Source organism: Oncorhynchus mykiss, chromosome Y, assembly GCF_013265735.2.
Source record: "Oncorhynchus mykiss isolate Arlee chromosome Y, USDA_OmykA_1.1, whole genome shotgun sequence".
Lineage (NCBI taxonomy): Eukaryota > Metazoa > Chordata > Actinopteri > Salmoniformes > Salmonidae > Oncorhynchus > Oncorhynchus mykiss.
This window is the reverse complement of record NC_048593.1, coordinates 12,137,401-12,161,842: the sequence shown is the minus strand read 5'-3', so window position 1 is coordinate 12,161,842 and position 24,442 is coordinate 12,137,401. Positions and strand designations below refer to the sequence as shown.

The 24,442-nt window shown below is 45.8% G+C and overlaps 3 protein-coding genes across 6 annotated transcripts in view; 1 reads left to right on the top strand and 2 right to left on the bottom strand.

Moving 5' to 3' along the window:
* Positions 1-11,477, top strand: part of fgfr1b (fibroblast growth factor receptor 1b) — a 28,479-nt gene extending 17,002 nt beyond the window's left edge. The window contains exons 2-17 of one of the 3 annotated variants that reach the window (XM_036968018.1): positions 1,742-1,980; positions 4,647-4,736; positions 4,886-5,058; positions 5,351-5,474; positions 5,587-5,762; positions 5,886-6,030; positions 6,168-6,358; positions 6,804-6,949; positions 7,448-7,569; positions 7,729-7,839; positions 8,888-9,078; positions 9,242-9,364; positions 9,453-9,523; positions 9,705-9,842; positions 9,979-10,084; positions 10,177-11,477. In XM_036968018.1, the coding sequence (XP_036823913.1) occupies positions 1,863-1,980; positions 4,647-4,736; positions 4,886-5,058; positions 5,351-5,474; positions 5,587-5,762; positions 5,886-6,030; positions 6,168-6,358; positions 6,804-6,949; positions 7,448-7,569; positions 7,729-7,839; positions 8,888-9,078; positions 9,242-9,364; positions 9,453-9,523; positions 9,705-9,842; positions 9,979-10,084; positions 10,177-10,464 (2,313 nt within the window). In that variant the 5' untranslated portion in view covers positions 1,742-1,862 and the 3' untranslated portion in view covers positions 10,465-11,477. Of the gene's footprint in view, positions 1-1,741; positions 1,981-2,017; positions 3,651-4,646; positions 4,737-4,885; positions 5,059-5,350; positions 5,475-5,586; positions 5,778-5,885; positions 6,031-6,167; positions 6,359-6,803; positions 6,950-7,447; positions 7,570-7,728; positions 7,840-8,887; positions 9,079-9,241; positions 9,365-9,452; positions 9,524-9,704; positions 9,843-9,978; positions 10,085-10,176 lie in introns of those variants that run through there. The other 2 variants (XM_021590656.2, XM_036968019.1) reach the window with 2 other exon arrangements.
* Positions 11,478-17,571: 6,094 nt separating this feature from the next.
* On the bottom strand, positions 17,572-19,693 carry stc1l (stanniocalcin 1, like). The gene is made up of 5 exons (XM_036968024.1): positions 19,020-19,693; positions 18,593-18,735; positions 18,354-18,461; positions 18,089-18,192; positions 17,572-18,021 (listed from the first exon to the last, which is right to left on the bottom strand). Exons 1-5 carry the CDS (start codon positions 19,132-19,134, stop codon positions 17,724-17,726), a joined length of 768 nt encoding a protein of 255 aa, XP_036823919.1. The 5' UTR covers positions 19,135-19,693; the 3' UTR covers positions 17,572-17,723.
* A 91-nt stretch (positions 19,694-19,784) lies between these two features.
* The window catches only part of LOC110509641 (cGMP-dependent protein kinase 1), a 13,973-nt gene continuing 9,315 nt past the window's right edge, over positions 19,785-24,442 (bottom strand). The window contains exons 11-21 of one of the 2 annotated variants that reach the window (XM_036968020.1): positions 23,275-23,340; positions 22,889-22,963; positions 22,627-22,723; positions 22,354-22,493; positions 22,161-22,250; positions 21,739-21,880; positions 21,420-21,583; positions 21,169-21,291; positions 20,963-21,025; positions 20,668-20,734; positions 19,785-20,589 (exon numbers count right to left, since the gene is read on the bottom strand). In XM_036968020.1, coding sequence (XP_036823915.1) covers positions 20,491-20,589; positions 20,668-20,734; positions 20,963-21,025; positions 21,169-21,291; positions 21,420-21,583; positions 21,739-21,880; positions 22,161-22,250; positions 22,354-22,493; positions 22,627-22,723; positions 22,889-22,963; positions 23,275-23,340 — 1,126 coding nt within the window. In that variant the 3' untranslated portion in view covers positions 19,785-20,490. Of the gene's footprint in view, positions 20,590-20,667; positions 20,735-20,962; positions 21,026-21,168; positions 21,292-21,419; positions 21,584-21,738; positions 21,881-22,160; positions 22,251-22,353; positions 22,494-22,626; positions 22,724-22,888; positions 22,964-23,244; positions 23,341-24,442 lie in introns of those variants that run through there. The other variant, XM_036968021.1, reaches the window with a different exon arrangement.

The window sequence follows — 24,442 nt, the reverse complement described above, 5'->3', positions numbered from 1 at the left end:
AGGAGGTCTGTATCTTTGTAATGACTGGGTGTACTGATACACCATCCAAAGTGTAATTAATAACTTCACCTTGCTCATGGATATTCAGTGTCTGCTTCTTTTACCCATCTACCAATAGGTTCCCTTCTTTGCTATGCATTGGAAAACCTCCCCGGTATTTGTGCTTGAATCTGTGTTTGAAATTCACTGCTCGACTGATGGACCTTACAGATAAATGTATGTGTGGGGTACAGAGACGAGGTAGTCATTCAGAAATCATGTTGAACACTATTATTGTAGTCCATGCAACTTATTATGAGACCTGTTAAGCACAGTGTTACTCCTGAACTAAATTATTTAGGCTTGCCATAACAAGGGGGTTGAATATTTACTCAAGACATTTCAGATTTGGATCTTTAATTAGTTTGTCAAAATTTCTAAAAACATAATTCCACTTTGACATTATAGGGGTATTGTATGTAGGCCAGTGACACTTTTATATATATATATATATATATCAGGCTGTAACACAACAAAATGTGGAAAAAGTCAAGTGTTTTAAATAGTTTCTGAAGGCACCGTAGATGGGACGGCAAGGATGCCATTGCAGCGACAGGAATAAACATCTCTCCGGTAAGAAGACGGGCGGGGGTGTATGTTTCATGATTAATTACTCATGGTGTAATTGTAACACTGTACAGGAACTCAAGTCCTTTTGTTCACCTGACCTAGAATTCCTCACAATCAAATGCCGACCGTAACATTTCCCAAGAAAACACTCCTCGGTTATCGTCACAGCCGTGTATATCCGCCCGCAAGCAGATACCAAGACGACCATCAAGGAACTTCACTGGATTTGATGCAAACTGGAAACCATATATCCTAAGGATTTGTTAGCTTTGTTAATGTGAGAACAAGGCTACCTGTGAGGACAGAGGCTGGGAGACAAGAAGCAAGTACAGGGACTGAACATTTAATAAATAACATGAAACAAACAGGGACAGCGTCTGGACAGGGGAAACATAACAACAATAATGCAGACACGGGGAAAACACAGATAAAGGGGAGGCAATCAAATAAAGGTGGGGTTCAGGTGAGTCCAATGATGCGCTGCTGCGTGTGATGGTGACCTGTGATGAAGCTCAGATGCACATAACAATGGTGAAGGCAGTCTGGCATCCTCGAGTACCAGAGAGTGGGAGCAGGCGTGACACTACCTACAGTGAGGAAAAACAGTATTTGATCCCCTGCTGATTTTGTATGTTTCCTCACTGACAAAGAAATGATCAGTCTATCATTTTAATGGTAGGTTTATTTGAACAGTGAGACAGAATAACAACAAAAAAATCCAGAAAAAACGGGGCAAGACCCTGCGAAGAGGATGTATGGCATAACTGTGATATAACACCGTTTTTGTTCTGTGACGTTCGATGGGCATTTAAGGTGTGACCGGTGATCTGATAGGGGACAGGCGTCAAAGGTGTGTGTCTGTGTGTGTGTGTGTGCGTGGTAGGTGCGCCTCTCTCACCTCCCCTCGGGGACAGGTGCTAAAGTGTGAGAGCTGAGGAGTGTGGGAAGCTGAGTTCCCATCTCAGACCTGTGAAAAGAGACACTAGAGCATGTCTCCACCAATCTGCTCCCGGCAGCATGGGCTGACAGGGTAGTGGTGACCCGACCTTTTCTCACCTTTTCTTTTCATTGTTTATTTTTTTACATAACCACTATTGTTCCTCTTGACCCTCTCTTTTTTCCCCTCTTACAGTTCCCCACCTGAAGAGTTGATGGTTGTGGGTTGATCCATTGGAGCGCCCTCTACAGCCAGCCCTGTACCAGTAGCCCTTGCCATTCCAGTACTGTACCAGTTAAGCTATACCAGTGCCATTATGTTGTTGTCTCGCTGGTCTCTGCTGCTACTCTGGTCTCTACTGGTTCTACTGGTCCAGTCCCCCCTAACCCAGTCCAGACCAGCTGCTTCCCTCAGTGACACTGACAGTGACACAGGTAAGAGACATGGACCACATAAAAGATGTTAAATTCTCTCCTCCTTTCTTTCTTTCTTGCTTGCTCTCTCTCCCTCTCTCTCTCTCTCTCGGCAGGGCTGCGTCTCATTAGCCTTTTGTGTGTGCGTGCGTGCGCTTCCGTTTTGCTCGCTTGTGTGCGTTTTAACGTGTGCTTACTCTCCCTCTTTCTTATTTGATCTCTTTCATGCCAGGCTGAGGGTTCTGGGTTCAGGCTGCTTCCATGATGGTTCAATCCCACTGACTCTGTTCCGCTGTCTGGAACTGCTCAGTTAGCAGTGGGTCTTTATTCTGAGACAGAGGACAGAACACACTCTTCAATTTGGGGATGTGGAGGCTCTTTATTGGTCTAGAAAGGACCTCAGTCTTCAAGGTTTGTCCATTTAGTTAAAAAAACTGAGGATGTTTACAGGGATTCTTTCATGGCGCAACCACGGTTTAGCTTCTCCACCGCTGGCTATGGTGTACATATCCTGTCCACGCACGCACATGCACACAGTTGGTTGGATGTGGAACAGAAAGGCTGTGTTTGGTAGGAAAGGATGAATGCTGTCTGAAAGGAGGTGTTTTTGTTCCCTCTATTGGTGAGTTGTGTAACCACCGGCCATCCTAAACCAGCCCTAACACCATGGTGTGTGTGTGTGTGCGTGCTTGCAAATGTGTGTTTGATACTGTTGTTTTGAAACGCATCAAATTCTTGTTTTTCTCTCAGTCAAAAACACCAAAAATGTCACTTCTGCTGCAAACAATTTTGCCATACACGAAGGCTGTTTCCAATTTTCTATCTCTGTCTCGCTGCTTCTTTCAAATAAAGCTGTTGGTCTTTGGATTTCAACCACCTCCCCCTGCTCTGCTCTTGTTTAGTGGATTCCGTTCTTCTTTTCAGTTATTCTATCCTTGTTTGTTTGTATCTATTCTCTCTCTCCAACTCTCTCTCTGTCTATCTTTGACAACCTTTCATTAGGAATGTTCCCCCTGCCACGAGCAGACCGTATTCAGGACTTCCCATAATGCAGTTTCTGTAAACCTCTCCCTGTAGATTACAGACCTGCTGTGGTGAGGCTGGGAGCTGGGATTCTGGAATGGTCTATGTCACTCTGTGGTGGTGATGATTATGGACCTAATCTCTCTAGATTACAGTAGATATGATGATGAGTCGTGCTTTCTCTGGTCGCAATCCTGCTGAGATGTGGGGAGGGAAGGGACCTGCGGCAGAAAATGCCCTTAGTAATGTAGTAGTTCTATATTGTGTAGAAATCAATATATACATTCTGCTGGGAGATGGAAAGGGATGTGTGGTAGAATATATCCCTGCTTATAGTAATCACTGATCTGACGTGGCTGGATCTGTGAATGCTGTGGACTGGAACCCTATCAGACTGTGTCTAATGGTAGAAGGAAAAGGGCTTTTTTCTTATTCAACATATTCAAACAGGACCCATTATTAAAGTTCTGGAGCCCTCCTTCCTCAACTCACCCTCACACCCATCCTTGCCCTTTTGTTTGCAGCCATTTGTCAGGATGAAGGTGCTGATGATTTAGTGTGTTTGTTTATCTCTGAGCTTGGGGTTAGGGAGCTACGTGGGAACTCTGAAGGAGCGGTGGTGCGTGCGCTGTGGCGACAGTCGAGGCACCTTAAAAAGGGGTGAAAAGGTTAATCTTTATGCCGTTTCCATTCTCACTCAGCAGACCCCCACAGAGTAACCTTGTCTCAGCCCTTCCTGTTTGCGCACACACACACACACACACACACACACACACACACACACACACACACACACACACACACACAGTCTTGTACAGCTAACCTTGTGGGGAAACACAATTCAGTCCCATTCAAAATCCTATTTTCCCTAACCCTAACCCTAAACCTAACCCGTACTCTTACCCTAACTTTGACTCTAAATGTACTATTTATGTATTGTTATTTTGCCATCACTAGCACATTCAAGCCCGCTGCCTATATACATAGCCACTTTAATAAATGCAACACTAGTCACTTTAATAATGTTAAAATATTTTGCATTACTCATCTCATGTATTATTTTTATTTTTTAAATGTTATTTAACCTTTATTTAACTAGGCAAGTCAGCTAAGAACAAATTCTTATTTTCAACGACGGCCTGGGAACAGTGGGTTAACTGCCTGCATTTTATTCTGTTCTATCCTGCTGTATCTTAGTCCATGTCTCTCTGACATCGCTCATCCATATTTATATATTCTTCATTCCATTCCTTTATTTAGATTTGTGTATATTGGGTATATGTTGTGAAATTGTTAGATATTACTTGTTAGATATTACTGCACTGCTGGAGCTAGAAACACAAGCATTTCACTACACCTGCAATAGCATCTGCTAAACACGTGTATGTGACCAATAAAATTAGATGTTGATTTGAAACCTTACCCTAGCTCCTAACCCTTAATGTAATACTAACACTAATTCTAAGCTTAACCCTAAACTTCCTAGAAATAGCATTTGATCTTGTCGTGACCAACAAAATGTCTCCAGTTGGTCAACTGGTCCCCACAAGAATAGTTAAACACACACACACACACACACACACACACACTGGTTTCTAACTATAGTTTACATACTCGTTTGAGAACGACAGCAATACTGAAAGTGTTTCTCTCTCTCTCCATAGCTGACATGCTTACATCGTCGGAGGATGAAGACGATGATGAAGAGTCTTCCTCAGAGGAAAATAAACTGTACAACAACCAGAAGCTCCAACGTAAGCCCCTTCCTCTCACCTCTTTCCCCCAAACCTTGCCTGTCACTCACCCTTCGCTCCCTCTAACTTGATTAGTATGAAAAAGTAGGAGCCCCAAAAAATGTATATTGAATCCAAAGTTAGAAATATAAATGCCTCTCTCTCTCTAGCGGTGGCTCCTCAGTGGGTGACTCCAGACAAGATGGAAAAGAGGCTCCATGCCGTTCCTGCCAGTAAGACTGTTAAATTCCGTTGCCAGGCGACTGGTAATCCCACTCCAACTTTGCGGTGGTACAGGAATGGAAAAGAGTTCAGGAGAGACCAGCGGATTGGAGGCTTCAAGGTATGTATGTTTTTACAGCCCTCTGCTGCATAGTGTGTTGTCTGTATAGTGCGTCATCGGTAAAGTCAGCAGGTAAATAGCATACCTTAAAAGTAAAGATTACAGTGCCAAGGGGTAGAATGTATAAAAATAACAGCAGAGGTCCAAGCACTGAACCTTGGGGAATACCAAATGTCACTTATTTCTACTTTACAAAATTTCAATCACAAACACCACACCAAATGTTTATTTTTCTTGGTTATTCTTATGTTTTCACTCCCTGACTTTCTCTCTCACCCCCTCCCTCTTTCAGCTCAGAGACCACATGTGGACTATAATAATGGAGTCTGTGGTTCCGTCTGATAAAGGCAACTACACATGTCTGGTGGAGAACAAGCATGGCAGCCTCACACACACCTACCAGCTGGACGTAGTGGGTCAGTATGTGTGTGTGTGTGTGTTTACTTCTGATATGCATACATGGAGAGATGTGTATGTATATGTGTGTGTTTGCGTCACTCACGTTGCATGTGTGTTTGTGTGTTCTAGAACGTTCCCCTCACAGGCCCATCCTCCAGGCAGGCCTGCCAGCTAATCGTACGGCAGTGGTGGGTAGTGACGTAGAGTTTGTCTGTAGAGTGTTCAGCGACCCTCAGCCCCACATCCAGTGGCTCAAACGCATCACCATTAACGGCAGCAGAGTGGGGACAGACGGACTACCCTACGTACGTGTACTGAAGGTACACACACACACACACACACATATATCTACGTACAAATTCTGAAGGTTAACACACACTGTACCCACGAGGGCTACCCCCACATAAACATCTCTCTATCGCCCTCAGACTGCAGGGTTTAACACCACAGACAGGGAGATGGAGGTGTTTACTCTGAGGAACGTGTCTGTGGAGGATGAGGGAGAGTACACCTGTCTGGCAGGAAACTCAATAGGAATGTCTCACCACTCTGCCTGGCTCAGTGTGATCAAAGGTACACACACATAAATGTACTCGATTATTCTTAACCTTTGCAGACCAATGTGCTTTACAAATGTGCACTCAAAATGGAAGAGAAGAAACAAACAAAAATGACAATAAAATAAAAACCATTGACTTCCTCCTCTGCAGACGTGCCTCCCTCCCCTGTACCGTCTCAGGCCTACCTGCAGATTTTCATCTACTGTGTCGGCTTCTTCATCATCATGCTCCTAATCGCCATAGCGACCGCCTGCCGATTACGCTGCTCCCCGAAGAAGAGCGACTTCAGTAGCCAGCTGGCTGTTCATAAACTGGCGAAGAGCATTCCCCTACGCAGACAGGTAGCGCACACACACACATATACACACATATACACACATATACACACATACACACACATACACACACATATACACACATATACACACATATACACACATATACACACATATACACACATACACACACATACACACACATACACACACATACACACATATACACACATATACACACATATACACACATATACACACATATACACACATATACACACATACACACACATATACACACATATACACACATATACACACATATACACACATATACACACATACACACATATACACACATATACACACATATACACACATATACACACATGCCCGTAAACCACGATCGTATGATGCGTAACATTTCCCTGAGAACTAATCCCTGGGTTTAGTTCAGCAGACGGACCGCTTACCATATCCTCTCTCACAGCCTCCCCCTCTCTTTCTCTAGGTGTCAGTAGACTCCTCTTCCTCTCTGCAGTCTGGGGTGTGTCTGGTCAGACCCTACCGCCTCTCCAGCGGAGCCACGCCCAACCTGGCCGGCGTGTCAGAATATGAGCTGCCTGCGGACCCGCTCTGGGAGCTGTCACGAGACAGGTACTAGAAGGCTTATATCCCTGCATAGAGAATACACAACCTATAGTTTAGGGAATACATAACCCTGCATATGGCATACATAATCTGCATAAGGTGTTTATAACTTAACCAAGGGGATTCATAACGTCCATGAACAAGACATTCATTTTATTTATTTTTCACCTTTATTTAACCCGGTTGAGAACAAGTTCTCATTTACAACTGCGACCTGGCCAAGATATAGCAAAGCAGTGTGAACAGACAACAGCACAGCGTTACACATGGGAAAAACAAACGTAGTCAATAACACAATAGAAAAAGTCTATATACAGTGTGTGCAAATGAGGTAAGATTAGGGAGGTAAGGCAATACATAGGCCGTAGTGGCGAAGTAATTACAATTTAGCAATTAAACACTGGAGTGATAGATGTGCAGAAGATGAATGTGCAAGTAGAGATACTGGGGTGCAAAGGAGCAAAATAAATAAATAACAATATGCCGTGCGTGTCTGTGTTGTAGGCTGTCTCTGGGGAAGCCACTGGGTGAAGGATGTTTTGGTCAGGTGGTGCTAGCAGAGGCTGCAGGTCTGGACAGAGAAAAACCCTCCCGTCTCACCATGGTCGCAGTGAAGATGCTTAAATGTTTGTGAGACTACTGCTAGCTACTTCTTGAAATATATTCCTAAAATTTGAGGAGCAAATTAGAATAAACGTAGATTTTGGTATTGTCATTTCTAACCTTGAAAACGGTGTGCGCATTGGTTGATATTGATGTGATGTCACGTCCTATTTCCTGTGTAGCGGACGCCACAGAGAAGGACCTGAGTGATCTGATCTCTGAGATGGAGATGATGAAGATGATCGGGAAACACAAGAATATCATCAACCTGCTTGGAGCCTGCACACAGGACGGTAAGACTGGCGCTGTGTGTGTGCATGTGTGTGTGCGTGCATGCGTATGAGCAGAATGGCAAACCATAAGTACAAAGAGGCACAGTACAAAGGGATAAAGATAACAGCAGGGGTCCAAGCACTGAACCTTGGCGAACACCCAAATGTTACATTACAAGTAGGGTTTGGCGGTATCCAGATTTTCACATCGTCATACCGTCCTTCTCTCATCTCTGGATTTATGGTATTACCGTCTTAGTACCGTCTTAGTGCTGAAAAGGCCATTGGGCATCCATTACCAGAATGCTAACAAAAATAGCACAAACTAATAGCGTATTTCAATAGAGGCTGTTAGCTAAATATGCTAACGAGCGCAAACAAAATAAACTAATTACAAAGACATGCAATCCAGCTTATACAGTTATACAAGTATAGGTAGTAGCTACTGAATGTAATTTCTGTTTCGCTTGTAAAAGTCCACACGCATGTGAACTAGAGACGTTGTGAAAATGAGCAAAGTTTTGACGCATGCTTGTCTGAAGGAAGAACCGTACTGGCTCTGGAGCAGTATGTGTCCACGCTGTGTCTGTGTGGAGTTTGGAGTTGCTATGGTAACGGGCCTGCCTGCTCTGCTGCGAATGGAGGGGAGAAAAAATAAACGCAAAGAAATCAAGATGGCAGCAGTGCCAGCTTTACAGACAACTCATCCAAAGCACTTTGACTTCTCAAACATGACAGAACGTGTCTCTTTATTAACTCAGCCACTTACTGTGCTAACTAGCCAGTTAAACCAGCTCCTGTATTCTCCCGTTGTGCTATTTACAAACAAATACATGACTGGCTGAACATTTCTGGGGAACTACGGTAAGCTTCATAATGTAAAACAATGCGACAGGTGAAATGAAGAACGCAATCTGCTTTATCTCCTAGATTACTGAGCGAGTTGACTGCAGGTATTTAAAAGTAGCTACAAATATTCTTAATTTATCTTGTCTTTTTCAGAATACCTCTGTATACGCTACATACGGTATACCGCCCGAGCCTAATTATAACCCTCTTCTCTCTCCAGGCCCTCTCCACGTGGTGGTAGAGTATGCATCTCAGGGCAACCTGAGAGAGTACCTGCGGTGTCGGAGGCCTGTGGGTCTGGAGTACTGGTCTGGGCCTACCCAGGCCCCCTTGGACACCCTGGAGGTCAGGGAGCTGGTGTCTGCTGCCTATCAGGTGGCAAGGGGCATGGCTTACCTCGCCTCACAGAAGGTCAGAGAAGAGACTAGTGTTATTGTCTCTCTCTCTCTCTCTCTCTCTCACTCTCTCTTCGTCTGCATCTATTCTCTTCTGTTACTCTACTTCTCTCTTTCTCCTTGAAGTGTGGACATTTGTGCCTGTCAATAAATTAATCAATCGATGGTTTGTTTTGTAGTGTATCCACAGGGACTTGGCAGCCAGGAATGTGTTGGTGACAGAGGACAATGTGATGAAAATCGCAGACTTTGGGCTGGCCAGAGACATCCATCACATAGACTACTACAAGAAGACCACCAACGTGAGTGACTTGGTCAAAATGGAGCAGGTGTGACTTAAACACAGACAGACGGACATATAGGTGGTTTAACCCCTCGTTTTCCTCCCAGGGTCGCCTGCCAGTGAAATGGATGGCACCGGAGGCTCTGTTCGACCGCATCTACACACACCAGAGTGACGTGTAAGTCTCGCCCTCCTAACATTTCATAGACGTTACGTTCTGTTGCGCCGTGGCTTTACGCTGATCCATCATGTTATGTACCTGTAGGTTTCTTTTCAAGCCCAGCAATAACTGTCCCTGATAAAGTGATAGTTCACTGTATTGAATTCTGTGTGTGTGTGTGTGTGTGTTTGTGTTGCAGGTGGTCGTTTGGTGTGTTGATGTGGGAGATCTTCACTCTAGGAGGCTCTCCCTACCCTGGTGTCCCCGTGGAGGAGCTGTTCAAACTGTTGAAGGAGGGACATCGTATGGACAGACCAGCCGCCTGCACAGAGGAGCTGTGAGTACACGCCGAAACACACACACAGACAGTACAATGTCCTCGCAAGTATAGTGATACAAGTATAATAAATGTCCTTGCACGTATAGCAATGCAAATGCACTGTCTGTTCTGGCCCTGTGGTGTTTGTTCCCAGGTACATGGTGATGAGAGACTGCTGGCATGCTGTTCAGTCTCACAGGCCAACCTTCAAACAACTGGTAGAGGATCTGGATCGCATGCTCTCACTCATGGCCAACCAGGTAAAAACACACACACACACACACAGTGTCATTTTCGTATCATTTGAATTGTTCCCCTGAACATGTCCTCTCTGTCTCTGCTCTCTCTCTAGGAGTATTTGGATCTGTCCATCCCTGCGGTCCAGTATTCTCTAGTGGGTCCAGACACCAGCAGCTCCTCTGACTCGGTCTTCTCCAGGGAGCCGACCCACGGAGCAGAGTACTCTTCCCGGAGCCCGTCCCGGACCTCCACCCTGCTCTACAACCAGCACACCCCCCCTAGGACCCCTTCTCGGGCCTCTACCCTGGCCTACGACCACCATATTCCCTCCCGGACGTCCACCCTGACCTACACCATACCTACCCGGCACACCACCACCCGGGGACACAGCCAACGTTGATCTACCAAACCCTTGCCGCACACCTTAACCTATCCACCTCCCTTTTAGTCAGTCCCTACCATGAGCTCTGCCCCCAGCCCCTCCTACCCCCCACCCCCTGACTTCTACCCCCAGCCCCTGCTTGGTGACTGGGAGGCCTACCAGAGGGGAGGACACTACCTGAGTGCTTTAACCCCTTGTTCTCCAGTCTGCCCCGGAGCGGGGTTCATTTGACCTGCTTGGCATTTCTGGGGAGAGGCTCATTAACAAAGATGAAGACAATGGCAAAGATAGACAGACAGAGGGTCATAACAGAGTCATAAGACATGCAATAGACTTTTCACAAAGACTCTTCTGTTCTCCTCCCTATTAATATGGGGATACTCACACAGGAGCAAGAGGAGGAGGCTGCTAAACATGATTTTCATCGCCATATTATGCACCAAACTGCTGCTTCGTGAGTAAACCCATACAGGCTATTAAAAAGGAAATCTTATCAAGGGAAAACAATTAATTCACTTCTTTTTTTATTGAACCTTTATTTAACCAGGCAAGTCAGTTAAGAACAAATTCTTATTTACAATGACGGCCTACCAAAAGGCCTCCTGCGGGGACGGGTGCTTTTTATATAAATATATTATGAATTGTGTCATCTGAAAATATATTTCCAGGGTTACTTTTTTTTTTAGATGCTTGCTTGTTTTTATCCCTGTCAATGAAAGAGTGGAGTGGATATGATGCTATGTGTTCGCATCAGAGGAAAGAAGTAGGTAAGATGCTATGTGTTTTAATAAGCTAATATCATACCAGCAGTGTTAGTCAGGGCTACAGTTACCGTATCACCCTATAGTCTAGACTCTATGGACACCAGTGTTACGTTGAAGGTAATGATGATGTGTGCTGAGGATAATGTTCATGGTAATGTAAATGGTTTTAAAACAGTGGCAAATGCACTTATCGCCAATGGAGGTCTACCTTCCTTTACAGAGGATGCCTTTATTTGAAGGACTGTAAAATAAAAGACAACAGTGTTACAAAACCTCACAGAGGTCTTTTTGAATGTGAGAGAGAGAGAGAGAGAGAGAGAGAGAGAGAGAGAGAGAGAGAGAGAGAGAGAGAGAGAGAGAGAGAGAGAGAGAGAGAGAATGCTGAAGCGATCAGTCTGCCAAATGTTGTCGTGCTCCAGGACTTCAGGGGTCGAAGAAATGACTGGTGAAAGAGTGTGTGATGGGAGAGAGGGAGGAGAGGTTCTGCTGCTGACTGCAGAGGAAGCATTCTCTCCAGAAAATGGTAAGTGTGTGTGTGTGAGATTTAATGGTGGGAAGAGAGGATTGGCCAGTAACTTCGTTCTATCAATCACCCTGAGATCTGGACCTTACAGCACAGACAGCAGCTTCCTGCCAGACGCACGCGCACACATAGCTGGCAGCTTGTTTGGCTGAGGTCCAGGGTCTGGATAGCATGTCTGTTTGTTGGAGAGGAGACATTCGGTTAAACTTCTGGCTGCGTTCTCTCTCTCTCTCTGCTGAGATGTCAGCTGTTTCTGAGTTCTATGCCACAGCTCATAGCTAACTATGTGTTGAATTAAAAAAACACTTCATACGGATCCTATCCCGATTGTTTCAGATAGGAATTTTCCAGAAACTTCTCCGGAGGCATAAGGATAAATCCATTCACTCTAGAATTTGAAGTAACCTATTCTAACCTGATTACCCCGAATATGGTTATATTCCCTGAGCTCTTCCTGTGTCACTGTGTAAATCTGGGCTTGTCTAAACGTGTTGAGGAGTGTGTTTTCTCAGGGTTGCTCCTATTCCTGGAAATGAGGGCTGTTAGCACAGCCATCTGCCCTATTGCCCTATATGTTGACCACCACACACACACACACACACAAACGCACACAATGACGGCAATCAATGTCCCCCACCAAGGTGTTAATGCAAACACCCCACCCCTGCCACCCTTCTCCATTAAGTGCTCTCCTGGCTGTATGTGGGCTCTATTGGGGTTTATGGGCCGTGAGCTGCCGTTACTGGGTGTGAGGAGCCATAATGGGGCTGCAGTTTCCACCTGAGACAGATGGTTCAGAGACACTGGCATCCAGTGTGGTGCTGTTATCGACACCTGTCGGAGCTAGCGGAGGATCAGCCTTGGGAACCACAGGGGCTGTCAGGGTTATCAGGCTTTTGTAAAAAAAAAAAAACGCTGGAGATTTATTGACAGGGTGGCTATCAACTGTGCAAAGTTCCTCAGCTTACACACGTCAGAGGAGCTGAAATGGTCAAACCACGCAGACACCATGGTGCATAAGGCACGACAGCGACTCTTCAACCTCAGGATGCTGAAGAAGTTCAGCCTGTCCCCGAGGGCCCACAGTGTCCTACAGGAGCACCATCGAGAGCCTACTGTCGGGCTGCGTCACAGCCTGGTACGGCAACTCCACCGCCGCCGGTGCTACAGAGGGTGGTACGCTCAGCCGAATGCACCGTTGGGTGCACACTGCCTGCGTCGCAGGAAGGACAAGATCATCGGGGACCCGAGCCACGCCCTGTTCTCCCCACTTCCTTCACTAAGTATAGGAGCATTGTGGCAAAACCTGAAAGACTGGTCAGTAGCTTCTACACACAGATCATCAGGCTACTGAACAGCCACCACAAGTCAGCTACCTGCTCCCCCTGTCCCCCCAGACTTCCTATTTTGTGTGTGTGTGTGTGTGTGTGCGTGCGTGCGCGTGCGTGCGTGAGCTTGCATGAGAGACAGACAGAGAGTTCAAGTTTCCCTCAAGTCAGTCTGTTTTGTACTGTGACCCATCTACAGCCTTCCAAAATTCCCTGCTGCGACCCACCCAATAACCACAGCCACCACTGTTTCCGTTTCTGGCACCAATAACGACCTAGAGGGAATGGGATCAGCTGTGACCCAAACCGCCATTTTAGAAATGCAACTTTCTAGTATAACAGTTTCTTTCTGAAGCAGTTGAAACAGGTAAGTGTTACCGCATGTACTCTGAGAGAGAGACACAGAGAGAGAGAGAGAGAGAGAAATAAAGTCTTTATGTCATTACGGAACACTTAGGGGGCCATTAGCAGTATAGATCTTTTCCTCTGGCACACCTCCCCTCCGTTTCAAACTGTCTGGGCCAACAACCTCCTAACTGATCACACGGATTGATTGGGGAGACTTATTACCGTTGCCTCAATTAAAAAATTTGACATGTTTTAAACCACTGCTGTACACTTAGGGCTGGTCTGCCAGATACAGACCCGCTTGGTAAACCAGCCCTAAGTCATCTAACAGACGAGTTTGCAAAGCAGAGAAACTGACTGTGAGAAAGTGGTAAGAAGGACGTAGGAGGGCTTACAGGCCTGTGATTTAGAATGCTGGTTCTGGCTGTATGTACAGAGGTCTGGTAAAGTCATAGGCCTGGGGAGTTTGGCTGGGACTGGAGATTTGTACCAGAGATAATCTCGTTGGAGGATAAACTGTCCTAAAGACGCCCAGCCCCATCAACGACAGGAGTATACTGCCACCCAGTGGATGGAAATTACAGAATAAACTTTGAAAATACTTTAACCTCACACTCTATATTTTTTTATTTATTTAACCTTTATTAAATTAGGCAAGTCAGTTAAGAACAAATTCTTATTTACAATGATGGCCTACCCCGGACGACACTGGGCCTATTGTGCACTGCCCTATGGGACTCCCAATCACGGCCGGATGTGATACAGCCTGGATTCAAACCAGGGACTGTAGTGACCCCTCTTGCACTGAGGATGCAGTTCCTTAGACCACTGAGCTACTCAGGGGCCCAAATCTAACACCAATGCAAACGATTAAAGATCACCAATGTGTGAAACTAGGATCGCTCAATCACTAGTCTGGTATGGCAACTGCTCGGCCTCCAACCGCAAGGCACTACAGAGGGTAGTGCGTACGGTCCAGTACATCACTGGGAACAAGCTTCCTGCCATCCAGGATCTCTATACCAGGCGGTATCAGAGAAAGGCCCTAAAAATTGCCAAAGACTCCAGCCACCCTAGTCATAGACTGTTCTCTCTGCTAACGCACGGCAAGCGGTACCTGAGCTCCAAGTCTAGGTCCAAAAGGCTTCTAAACAGCTTCTACACCCAAGCCATAAGACTCCTAAACAGCGAATAAAATGATCCCGAGTGGCACAGCGATCTAAGGCACTGCATCGCGGTGCTAGGGGCTTCACTAGAGACCCTGATTTGATTCCAAGCTGTATCACAACCGGCCGTGATTGAGAGTCCCGTAGGGTGGCGCACAATTGGCTCAGCGTTGTCCGGATTAGGGTGTGGCCTGGGTAGGCCTTCACTGTAAATAAGAATTTGTTCTTAACTGAATTGCCTAGTTAACATTTTTTTTTACCTACGCGGACTATTTTCATTGTCCCCTCCCCACATTTTTACGCTGCTTCTACTCTCTGTTTATTGTCTATGCAGTTACTTTACCTCTACCTACATGTACATATTACCTCAATTACCTCAACTAACCTGTGCCCACCCCTGTATATAGTCTCGCTGTTATTTTGTTGTTGCTCTTTAATTATTATTATTATTTCTTATTTGCTATTCATTTATTTTTAACTTGCTTATTTTAGTAAATACTTTCTTAACACGTATTTTTCTAAAAACTGCATTGTTGGTTAAGGGCTTGCAAGTAAGTATTTCACTGTAAGGTCTACTGTACACCTGTTGCAATCAGCGCATGTGACAAATAACATTTGATTTGAAATCTCTGTAGTCAATATGATGCAGATCACAACATTTATTTGTAGCAGAGAGAATTACCCCCAAGCCCCCATAGTGTAGAGTACCAGACTCGACTACACTATAACACACACACACACACACACACACACACACACAGGATCTCAAATCATACACGATTTAACCACATCTTCCACAGCATACTATTGTCGTGTTCTTACACAGTATAGGATCTTACATTAACACAGACAGTGACAGAGAAGGAGGTGGTGAGCCCCCCGACCAGCGCGTTGACATCATGTCCCTGTGAGGGGGTGGTGACATCGTCGTAGAGCGGCATAACAGCACGGCATCAGAATTTGACGTCCCATCTAGATGTCAAGCTCCGCCCGCTGCCGACAACTCAAACCAATCACAACTAAAGACGTATAACAACATCATAAATAAACATTTAGTGAGAAAATAAATATCAATAATAATATTATGGTAATATATCCAGGGGTCTTTTTAAATAGGCTTCTCTTGGTAATCGCTGGTCAAAACTGGGATGTTATGGCTGCTGTGCCATGTTGAAATCAGATGGAAACGACAGTGAAGGTTCGTCTTCTTAGATAGCCTTTGAAACGTTTCAATTGGTTCACATTAAATGATCAGACTTTTCAACAGCTCTCTAGGTTAAGTTCAGTCTATTCTGAGCGGATGTCATCCTCCACATTCAACGTCCAGCTAACAAGTTTCATCCCCCATTCATCAAGCGTCAGCCGGCACAGAAACACTTTCAACGGCAGTTAGAGATCGACGCTTCCCCAAATCAACTACTACATTACAGCAGCTCCAAACTTCCCTTAATCATTTGGCCTTAATCATTTAGCCGTAATCATTTGGCCTTAATCATTTGAGGAGAAACCTGTGTGTGTGCGTGCATGTGCACGTATGTGTGTGTCAGCATGCATGGAGAGTTGAAGCATTCATGACTGTCTGAGTTGTGTGTTTAAGGTAGCTGTGGTGTGTTTGTGTGTATAAGGTATGAGTGGTGTGCATGTACACTACCGGTCAAAAGTTTGGACACACCTACTCATTCAAGGGTTTTTCTTAATTTTTTTTACTATTTTCTACATTGTAGAATAATAGTGAAGACATCAACACTATGAAATAACACATGGAATCATGTAGTAAGCAAAAGTGTTAAACAAATCAAAATTCTTCAAATAGTCACTCTGCTTTGACAACAGCTTTGCACACTCTTGGCATTCTCTCAACCAGCTTCACCTGGAATGCTTTTCCAAAAGTCTTGAAGGAGTTCCCACATATGCTGAGCACTTGTTGGCTGCTTTTCCTTCACTCTGCTTTTCCTTCATCCCAAACCATCTCAATTTGGTTGAGGTTGGGGGATTGGGGACGCCAGGTCATCTGATGCAGCACTCAATCACTCTCTTTCTTGGTAAAATAGCCCTTACACAGTGTTGAGGTGTGAAAATCAAATGGTAGTCCCACTAAGAGCAAACCAGATGGGATGGCGTATCGCTGCAGAATGCTGTGGTAGCCATGCTGGTTGTGTGCCTTGAATTCTAAATAAATCAGACAGTGTCACCAGCAAAACACCCCCACACACTAACACCTCCTCCTCCACGCTTTACGGTGGGAAATACACATGCAGAGACATCATCCGTTCACCCACACTGCGTCTCACAAAGACAAGGCTGTTGGAACCAAAAATCTCACAATTTCCACGGGTCTAATGTCCATTGCTCGTGTTTCTTGCCCAAAGCAAGTCTCTTCTTATTATTGGTGTCCTTTAGTAGTGGTTTCTTCACAGCAATTCAACCATGAAGGCCTGATTCACAGTCTCCTCTGAACAGTTGAAGTTGAGATGTGTCTGTTACTTGAACTCTGTGAAGCATTTATTTGGTCAGCGATTTCTGAGGCTGGTAAATCTAATGAACGTATCCTCTGCAGCAGAGTTAACTCTGGGTCTTCCATTCCTGTGGCAGTCCTCATGAGAGCCAGTTCTATCATAGTGCTTCATGGTTCTTGCAATTGCACTTGAAGAAACTTTCAAAGTCCTTCACATTTTCCGTATGGACTAACCTTCATGTCTAAAGTAATGATGGACTGTCGTTTTTCTTTGCTTATTTGAGCTGTTCTTTCCATAATATGGACTTGGTATTTTACTAAATAGGGCTATCTTCTGTATCCCCCCATGTCACAACACAACAGATTGGCTCAAACACATTAAGGAAAGAAATTCCACAAATTAACATTTAAGGCACACCTGTTAATTGAAATGCATTCAAGGTGACTACCTCATGAATCTGGTTGAGAGAAGCCAAGAGTGTGCAAAGCTGACATCAAGGCAAAGGGTGGCTACTTTGAAGAATCTCAAATTAAAATATAACACTTTTTTGGTTACTACATGATTCCATATGTTACTTCCTAGTTTGGATGTCTTCACTATTATTCTACAATGGAGAAAATAGTAGAAATAAAGAAAAACCATGGAATGAGCAGGTGTTCTAAAACATCTGACCGGTAGTGTTTGTCTCCTCTTTACTCCATCTCTCTATCCGACTCCTCCAGAGAGCGTTTCCTAGCGAACAGGTGGGTGGGGTCTCTTCCTCTCATGCTGGGCTGGATCTTGAAGGAGGGGGGAGACCCCATTGGCCAGTGCCAGCCGGCGGGGGCGGAGTTAGCACCTTGGTTAGACTCCTGGGGGCAAGGCTTGTTCTGCAGCAGCTGGAAGAGGGTCTCCATGTCTGGCCCCAGCCTAGAAACAAACTCCGCCCTGACAACCGCCACTGTCCCCTGATCACAGGCCAGCAGAGACTGAAGCAGAGTGCTGTAGTACCTGGAACGCACACGTCGCATTAGACAAATACACCGGGTTAGTCACGCGCACACACAGTTTGGCTCACCTGTTGGGGAAGTGTGCAGGTACCTGCACCACCTCTCCAATGGCCTCAGGGTTGGAGCGAGCCACACCACAGATGTCCAGTCTACTGTAACACTCCTCCTGGACCTACACACACACACACACACACACACACACCCCCCTTTTAACTCTCAGAAACTAGCACTTCATCCTACCACACAGTAGAGGTTATTTGGGATCACTTTGGCGCCGATAGAAAGATATGACGGCTGACACGGAGTGAATCTCTAATAAAGCCAGTGACTGACCTCAGAGATCATCCTCTGGAAGATTCCACAGCGCCTGATGGTCTGGAACACTTTAGATGTGACGCCGTTGGCAATACACCTCAGACTCTCCTTTACAAATGTCTTACCCTGTGCACACACACACACACACACACACACACACACACACACACACACACACACAGGGTTAGAGACACTGCAGTGGGTCGTCACAAAAGTGTGTGTGTGTGTGTGTGTGTGTGTGTGTGTGTACAGATTACCTGTGTGTTGAAGGTAGCTGCGGTGTGGAGGAACAGTTGGCAGATATCGTGCATGCCATCCGTGTCACAGGTAGAATTCTCCAGGCAGGCAAATGTTCCACATCCCACAGCTAGAGCACCATTCAAGCACCCAGCCACATCCGCTGGAGAGAGAGGGAGAGGGAGAGGGAGAGGGGGGGGGGGGGGGTACATCAAACTTCAGCAATTGCCAGAGGCTATAGTGGGCTACACTCACATACATTTAAGAAAGTGCCTATGTCTCTATTCATGGTAATGCAACTATTTTAGCAAGGTTTGATTACAGGAGGCAACTTTCACACCCAACTCTTGTGCATGAACCCAACGCACTCTGTATATACAGCCTTTTTAGGATAAGAACTGTAGTTTGCATCGTCTTTTGCACTTTAGGCTAACCAACGGTACTCACAGGGGCTACTGGAGGAGAAGCGTGCACGGCCAGGAGAGGATTCCTCCGGTTCGGCATCGAAGGCGGAGGTCCCCAGGACTAGGAAGATCGCGAACAGGCCGAATTTAGCTAGCATCTTGTTGAAATACGGTGATGTTCATCGGGTGCAAGAGGTAGGCTTGATTTTTGGTGGAGAACACTTGGGATGTAGCTCTCTGTTAGTTCCCTGGTTAGTGTTACATTGACGAGCTGTTTTTTTATAGCCGTTTGTTACACAAACCACTGGACCCCCAGCGGGTTTGTCCAATCAGCGACCGGCATCTCCAGTGGGGGTCGCGGTGCGTGAGTTAGGCTAATTTATCAAATGTTTCCACTGAGCGCTTTGGAACTTTCCGTGCGTCTGTTCATATTTATTCATGTAAGAACGTTCACTGTGGAAATTGAAACTAAAGTGATTATTTTATTTCAAAATGCATCGGGCGAGGTTACAATGGGTCTGCTAATGTGAGAAGCAGCTGTTCAGGTGTGGTTGTAGGAAAAAATGACTTGTCTGCAAAACCAGAAACCTTTCAGCATTGTAATACGACTACGATTAGCTCAAGTTTTGATTTAGAATAGGTGACCTCCCTAGTTAAATTAGGCATAGGAAACTGAAATGAGTTGTTTTAAAAATTCCAGTCATGTTTCATGTTCATGTGGTTCAGTCATGTAGAAAGGCATGCGTGTGTTGGTTTGTGTGTGTGTTATGGGGGGGGGGGGGGGGGGGGGGGGTTCGTGGAGGTGGCAGGGTCTCCATGATGACCTGTGTTGCCATGGAGTAACAGTCGACAACCTATTTTGGATCTGATAACCTGTCACCGCTCATAAGAGGTTCAAATGTCTGTTAAGGGTCTCAGAGCTGTGACATGTGAGAGAGGAAATGGTTATGTTTTAACTTTCATTAACTTTCCCCTCATTCATTCTCACACCCCTTATTCTTCCCTTGACATGCACAGTCACATCTCTCTCCCTCTGGGTGCTCCTGCACGACGCCGCTCTGTCGAGTTATTCAGACATTTGCTACAGAGTTGAATGTTTTTTGATAGATGTTTTTTATTTTGGTTATATATTTTACGACCAAATACTGCGGGAACTAACAATCACCCCAGTCAAAACAGATGAACACAAACAAATCTCCAAAAACTCTTATTGTATTGTAGAAAACTGTCACGAGGAGGAGTCGGTGACAGCAGCAGCTGATTGGCCGCTGCTACCTGGGGGTTCTATGACTCCCCCAGCTCACTTTGGCAGAGTCACAACCTGACATACTTAGCTTACCTGGTAACCTGTCAGATACTCCTAACTCACCTGGTAAACCCACCAGTTAAACCTAGCACAACCAGGTTCGCATTGGGGAGGGCGCAGACAGAAAGGCCATTATTGGAGCTGACGCGATGCCTTAATCTACATGTCAGAAAGGGCATGTCTGTTCTACATAATGTATGTTGTCCAATTAGAACTCCAGGTCCCAGCCGGACTCCTCGTCTGGGGGCGGGGCCTCGCTGTCATCGGGGAAGCAGTCAAAGTTTCTGGTGTCCAGTGGACCCTCCACCTGGGAAAGACGAGACACGGCTGAGTGTGTGTGTGTGTGTGTGTGTATATGTGTGTGTGTATTAACGTGTATACTCACAGTAGGAGTGAAAGGAGGGGCCAGAGTTGTCTGTCGGAGGCCCTCCCAATTGAAACCTTCAAACCACCTGAAGACAAATAAAAAAAGAATCACAGCTAGGACAACTAAACTCAGCTCTCGTTGTTGTATCACGATGACCGTGGCTGTGTCCAAAAATGGCACCCTAATTGAGGCAAAATAATCTGCATGGGAGCTGAAGAACAAAACGTCCTTTCAGAGAATGTAGCTATTTCTGTTCCATGCAGTCCTATTGGCTGGTAGGTCCAGCAGTCCTCGTCACCACGGTAACTCTTACTTGTGTTTCTGGATGTCCTTCACCCCATTCTTCTGGTTCCCCACCCTCTCAGATGGGTTGTCCCTGGGCAACACACATACACACACACACACACACACAGTCACATATACACACTCTGCAGCAAGCACCATTTGATGAGGTCTCTATGCTCTGTGTTTGTGCGTGGTGTGTGTGGGTGTGTGTGTTTGTTTGTGTGGGCGTGTAACCTGCAGAGGCGTTTGATGAGGTTGGCAGCACTCTTGGAGATCTTCTTGGGGAACTCCACCATGTCGATTCCTCTCAGGATGATGTTATAGGTGTTCATAGGGTCAGAACCAGAGAACGGAGGACTGGAGAGGAGGTGGGGAGGGAGAGAGAGATAGAGAAAGACAATCCCGGCATTGAGACCAATAAGAAGATCCCATATCTGAGCGCGCGCACACACACACACACACACACACACGCGCGCGCGGTGTACCTGCCGCTGAGCAGTTCATAGATGAGTATCCCCAGGGACCAGCAGTCTGCAGAGATGTCGTGTCCCTTGTTCAGGATGATCTCTGGGGCCACGTATTCTGGAGTCCCACAGAACGTCCACGTCTTCTGACCCAGACCCACCTTCTTAGCAAAGCCAAAGTCCACCTGATAGATAAACACGCACACTTAAATATGGTGCTTTTTGTTCTGTGTGTCTGCGCCCCGAGATTCAATCAACTGAAGACGAAGGAAAAACCACACTGCCTGCTTATTCCGAAAACTCAATGCCGCGTCGGAGGTGTTTGTGCGTGCACTAGTACCAGTTTGGCGTATCCTCGTTGGTCCAGTATGATGTTCTCAGGTTTGAGGTCTCTGTAGATGATGCCTCGAACATGGAGGAAGGCCAGAGCCTCTACAACACAGCCTGTATAGAACCGTGTGGTGCCGTCCTCAAACGAACCCCTAGAAGAGTCAGATGAACATGTTTAGGCCCATAGATGATCCAGGGGTGCTCAGACTATCAACCGCGACTCTATTGATATGTAACAATTTGCCAGGGCGAGGGTTCTGGTTCGGGTTGAACTGGGAGGTGGACGTGAAGCTAGGGTTAGGTTGTGGGTTGTGGTTGAGGGTTAGAGTTGAACCGGGATGTGGGCATGACGCTAGGGTTAGTTGATAGCTGGCTGAGCAGTTTGTGTACAGTCAGGTTTCATTTGGAGACGTTCTAGACCTACACACACACCTGGCACTCAGTAGAGTCCACAGTTCTCCTCCCAGACAGGCCTCCTGCAGCATGTACAGATACTTAGAGTCCCTAAACGTCCGATACAACCTGGACAAGGACACACAGCGTCAGTGTGTGTGTGTGTGTGTGCGTAATTGTCAGTGAAGTGGCTGTGTGGTGTGTGTGTGTGTGTGTTTGTGTGTGTGTGTACCGGACGGTGAAGGGGCCGTGTGCGTCCATCATGATGCGTCTCTCTGAGAGGATGTGGCCCTGTTGGCTGGTGTCCAGAATGTGACGCTTCTTCAGAACCTTCATAGCAAACGTCCTGCTGGTGTCACTCTTCAACTGCACCTGAACACACACACACACACACACACACACACACACACACATTATACATATTAAAACACACACACACACACAGGCGTTGCACACACACACAGTCCTGTTAGCGCACACACGTTATACACACACTCGCACCCACCAGTTCGACGCGACTGAAGCCTCCAATTCCGAGGGTGCAGATGACGTGGAAATCGTTGAGAGACACGCTGGAGAAAAACACTGCCTCTGCCTCCAACCTGGAGACGGAGGGGGGGTCAATCAATTGCCCAATATCTTTTCACTGAAACTAGCGAGTCTGTGTGGTTGGATATATCACAAACCAAATGTACTAAACTTAGTTTGGGTGAAACAAGAGAAAGGAGGATCGAAAGAAGATAATTCAGAGGTGTAGCGACACTTACTTGGCCTTGAGCTCGTCACTCTCGTTGTGTCTGCTGCTGTCGTCATCAAGCCCTCCTATCAGCTGCATGAACGACCTGGAACAGGGGAGGGGTTAGGGGTTACACAACCCCGCATCTACCAACGAAGAAGGGTTCAGTTACACACACACACGCACCACAGGAGGTTGGTGGCGCCTTAATTGGGGAGGACGGGCTCATAGTAATGACCGGAGTGGAATGGTCAACTCATCGAACACGTGGTTTCCATGTGTTTGACACGGTCTCATTTACTCCATTCCAGCCATTATTTTGAGCCATCCTCAACTCAGCAGCCTCCTGTGGGACACACACACACACACACACACACACACACACACTCTTGCTTTCTCCCCCCAAGGGTCTCTCACTCTCTGTCCACGACCAGACAGGTCACTCCCCCTACTGCTGTGACACTGGCCGTACGAACATCCTCCCTGGGGAGAGAGAGAAATATTTATTCATTCATTCATTATAAACATAAATAAGCAGTCATCTTTATTATTTTCCTTTGCAAAACACAACTCTACTCTAATCATATGAGACTATATGTTTACTTAGGCAATTGGTTGGTGTGTTTGGTTGTTCTCTAAAGCTGCTGGTTGATGTTTGGTTGTTAGAGGTGTTGTTTGGTTGTTAAAGGTGTGTTTGGTTGTTAGAGGGGAGTGTTTGGTTGTTCTCTAAAGCTGTTTGTTGTTGTTTGGTTGTTAGTGGTGTTGTTTGGTTGTTAGAGGTGTTGTTTAGTTGTTAGTGGTGTGTTTGGTTGTTCTCTAAAGTTGCTGGTTGTTGTTTGGCTGTTAGAGGTGTTGTTTGGTTGTTAGAGGTGTTTTTTGGTTGTTAGAGGGGAGTGTTTGGTTGTTCTCTAAAGCTGTTTGTTGTTGTTTGGTTGTTAGTGGTGTTGTTTGGTTGTTAGAGGTGTTTTTTGGTTGTTCTCTAAAGCTGCTTGTTGTTGTTTGGTTGTTAGTGGTGTTGTTTGGTTGTTAGAGGTGTGTTTGGTTGTTAGAGGTGTGTTTGGTTGTTCTCTAAAGCTGCTTGTTGTTGTTTGGTTGTTAGAGGTGTTGTTTGGTGGTTAGAGGTGTTGTTTGGTTGTTAGAGGTGTTGTTTGGTTGTTAGAGGAGTTGTTTAGTTGTTAGTGGTGTGTTTGGTTGTTCTCTAAAGTTGCTGGTTGTTGTTTGGCTGTTAGAGGTGTTGTTTGGTTGTTAGAGGTGTTGTTTGGTTGTTAGAGGAGTTGTTTAGTTGTTAGTGGTGTGTTTGGTTGTTCTCTAAAGTTGCTGGTTGTTGTTTGGCTGTTAGAGGTGTTGTTTGGTTGTTAGAGGTGTTGTTTGGTTGTTAGAGGTGTTATTTGGTTGTTAGAGGTGTTGTTTGGTTGTTAGAGGTGTTGTTTGGCTGTTAGAGGTGTTGTTTGGCTGTTAGAGGTGTTGTTTGGTTGTTAGAGGTGTTGTTTGGTTGTTAGAGGTGTTGTTTAGTTGTTAGTGGTGTGTTTGGTTGTTCTCTAAAGCTGCTTGTTGTTGTTTGGCTGTTAGAGGTGTTGTTTGGTTG

What these genes read in the sequence shown, in the direction of transcription:
- stc1l (XM_036968024.1), bottom strand. Translation starts at nt 19,134, where the DNA reads ATGCTAGCTAAATTCGGCCTGTTCGCGATCTTCCTAGTCCTGGGGACC. An exon ending in CAGCTACCTTCAACACACAG is followed by an intron (nt 18,462 to 18,592) that starts GTAATCTGTACA and finishes GTGTGTGCACAG; the next exon opens with GGTAAGACATTTGTAAAGGA. An exon ending in CCTGCACACTTCCCCAACAG is followed by an intron (nt 18,022 to 18,088) that starts GTGAGCCAAACT and finishes TGTGCGTTCCAG; the next exon opens with GTACTACAGCACTCTGCTTC.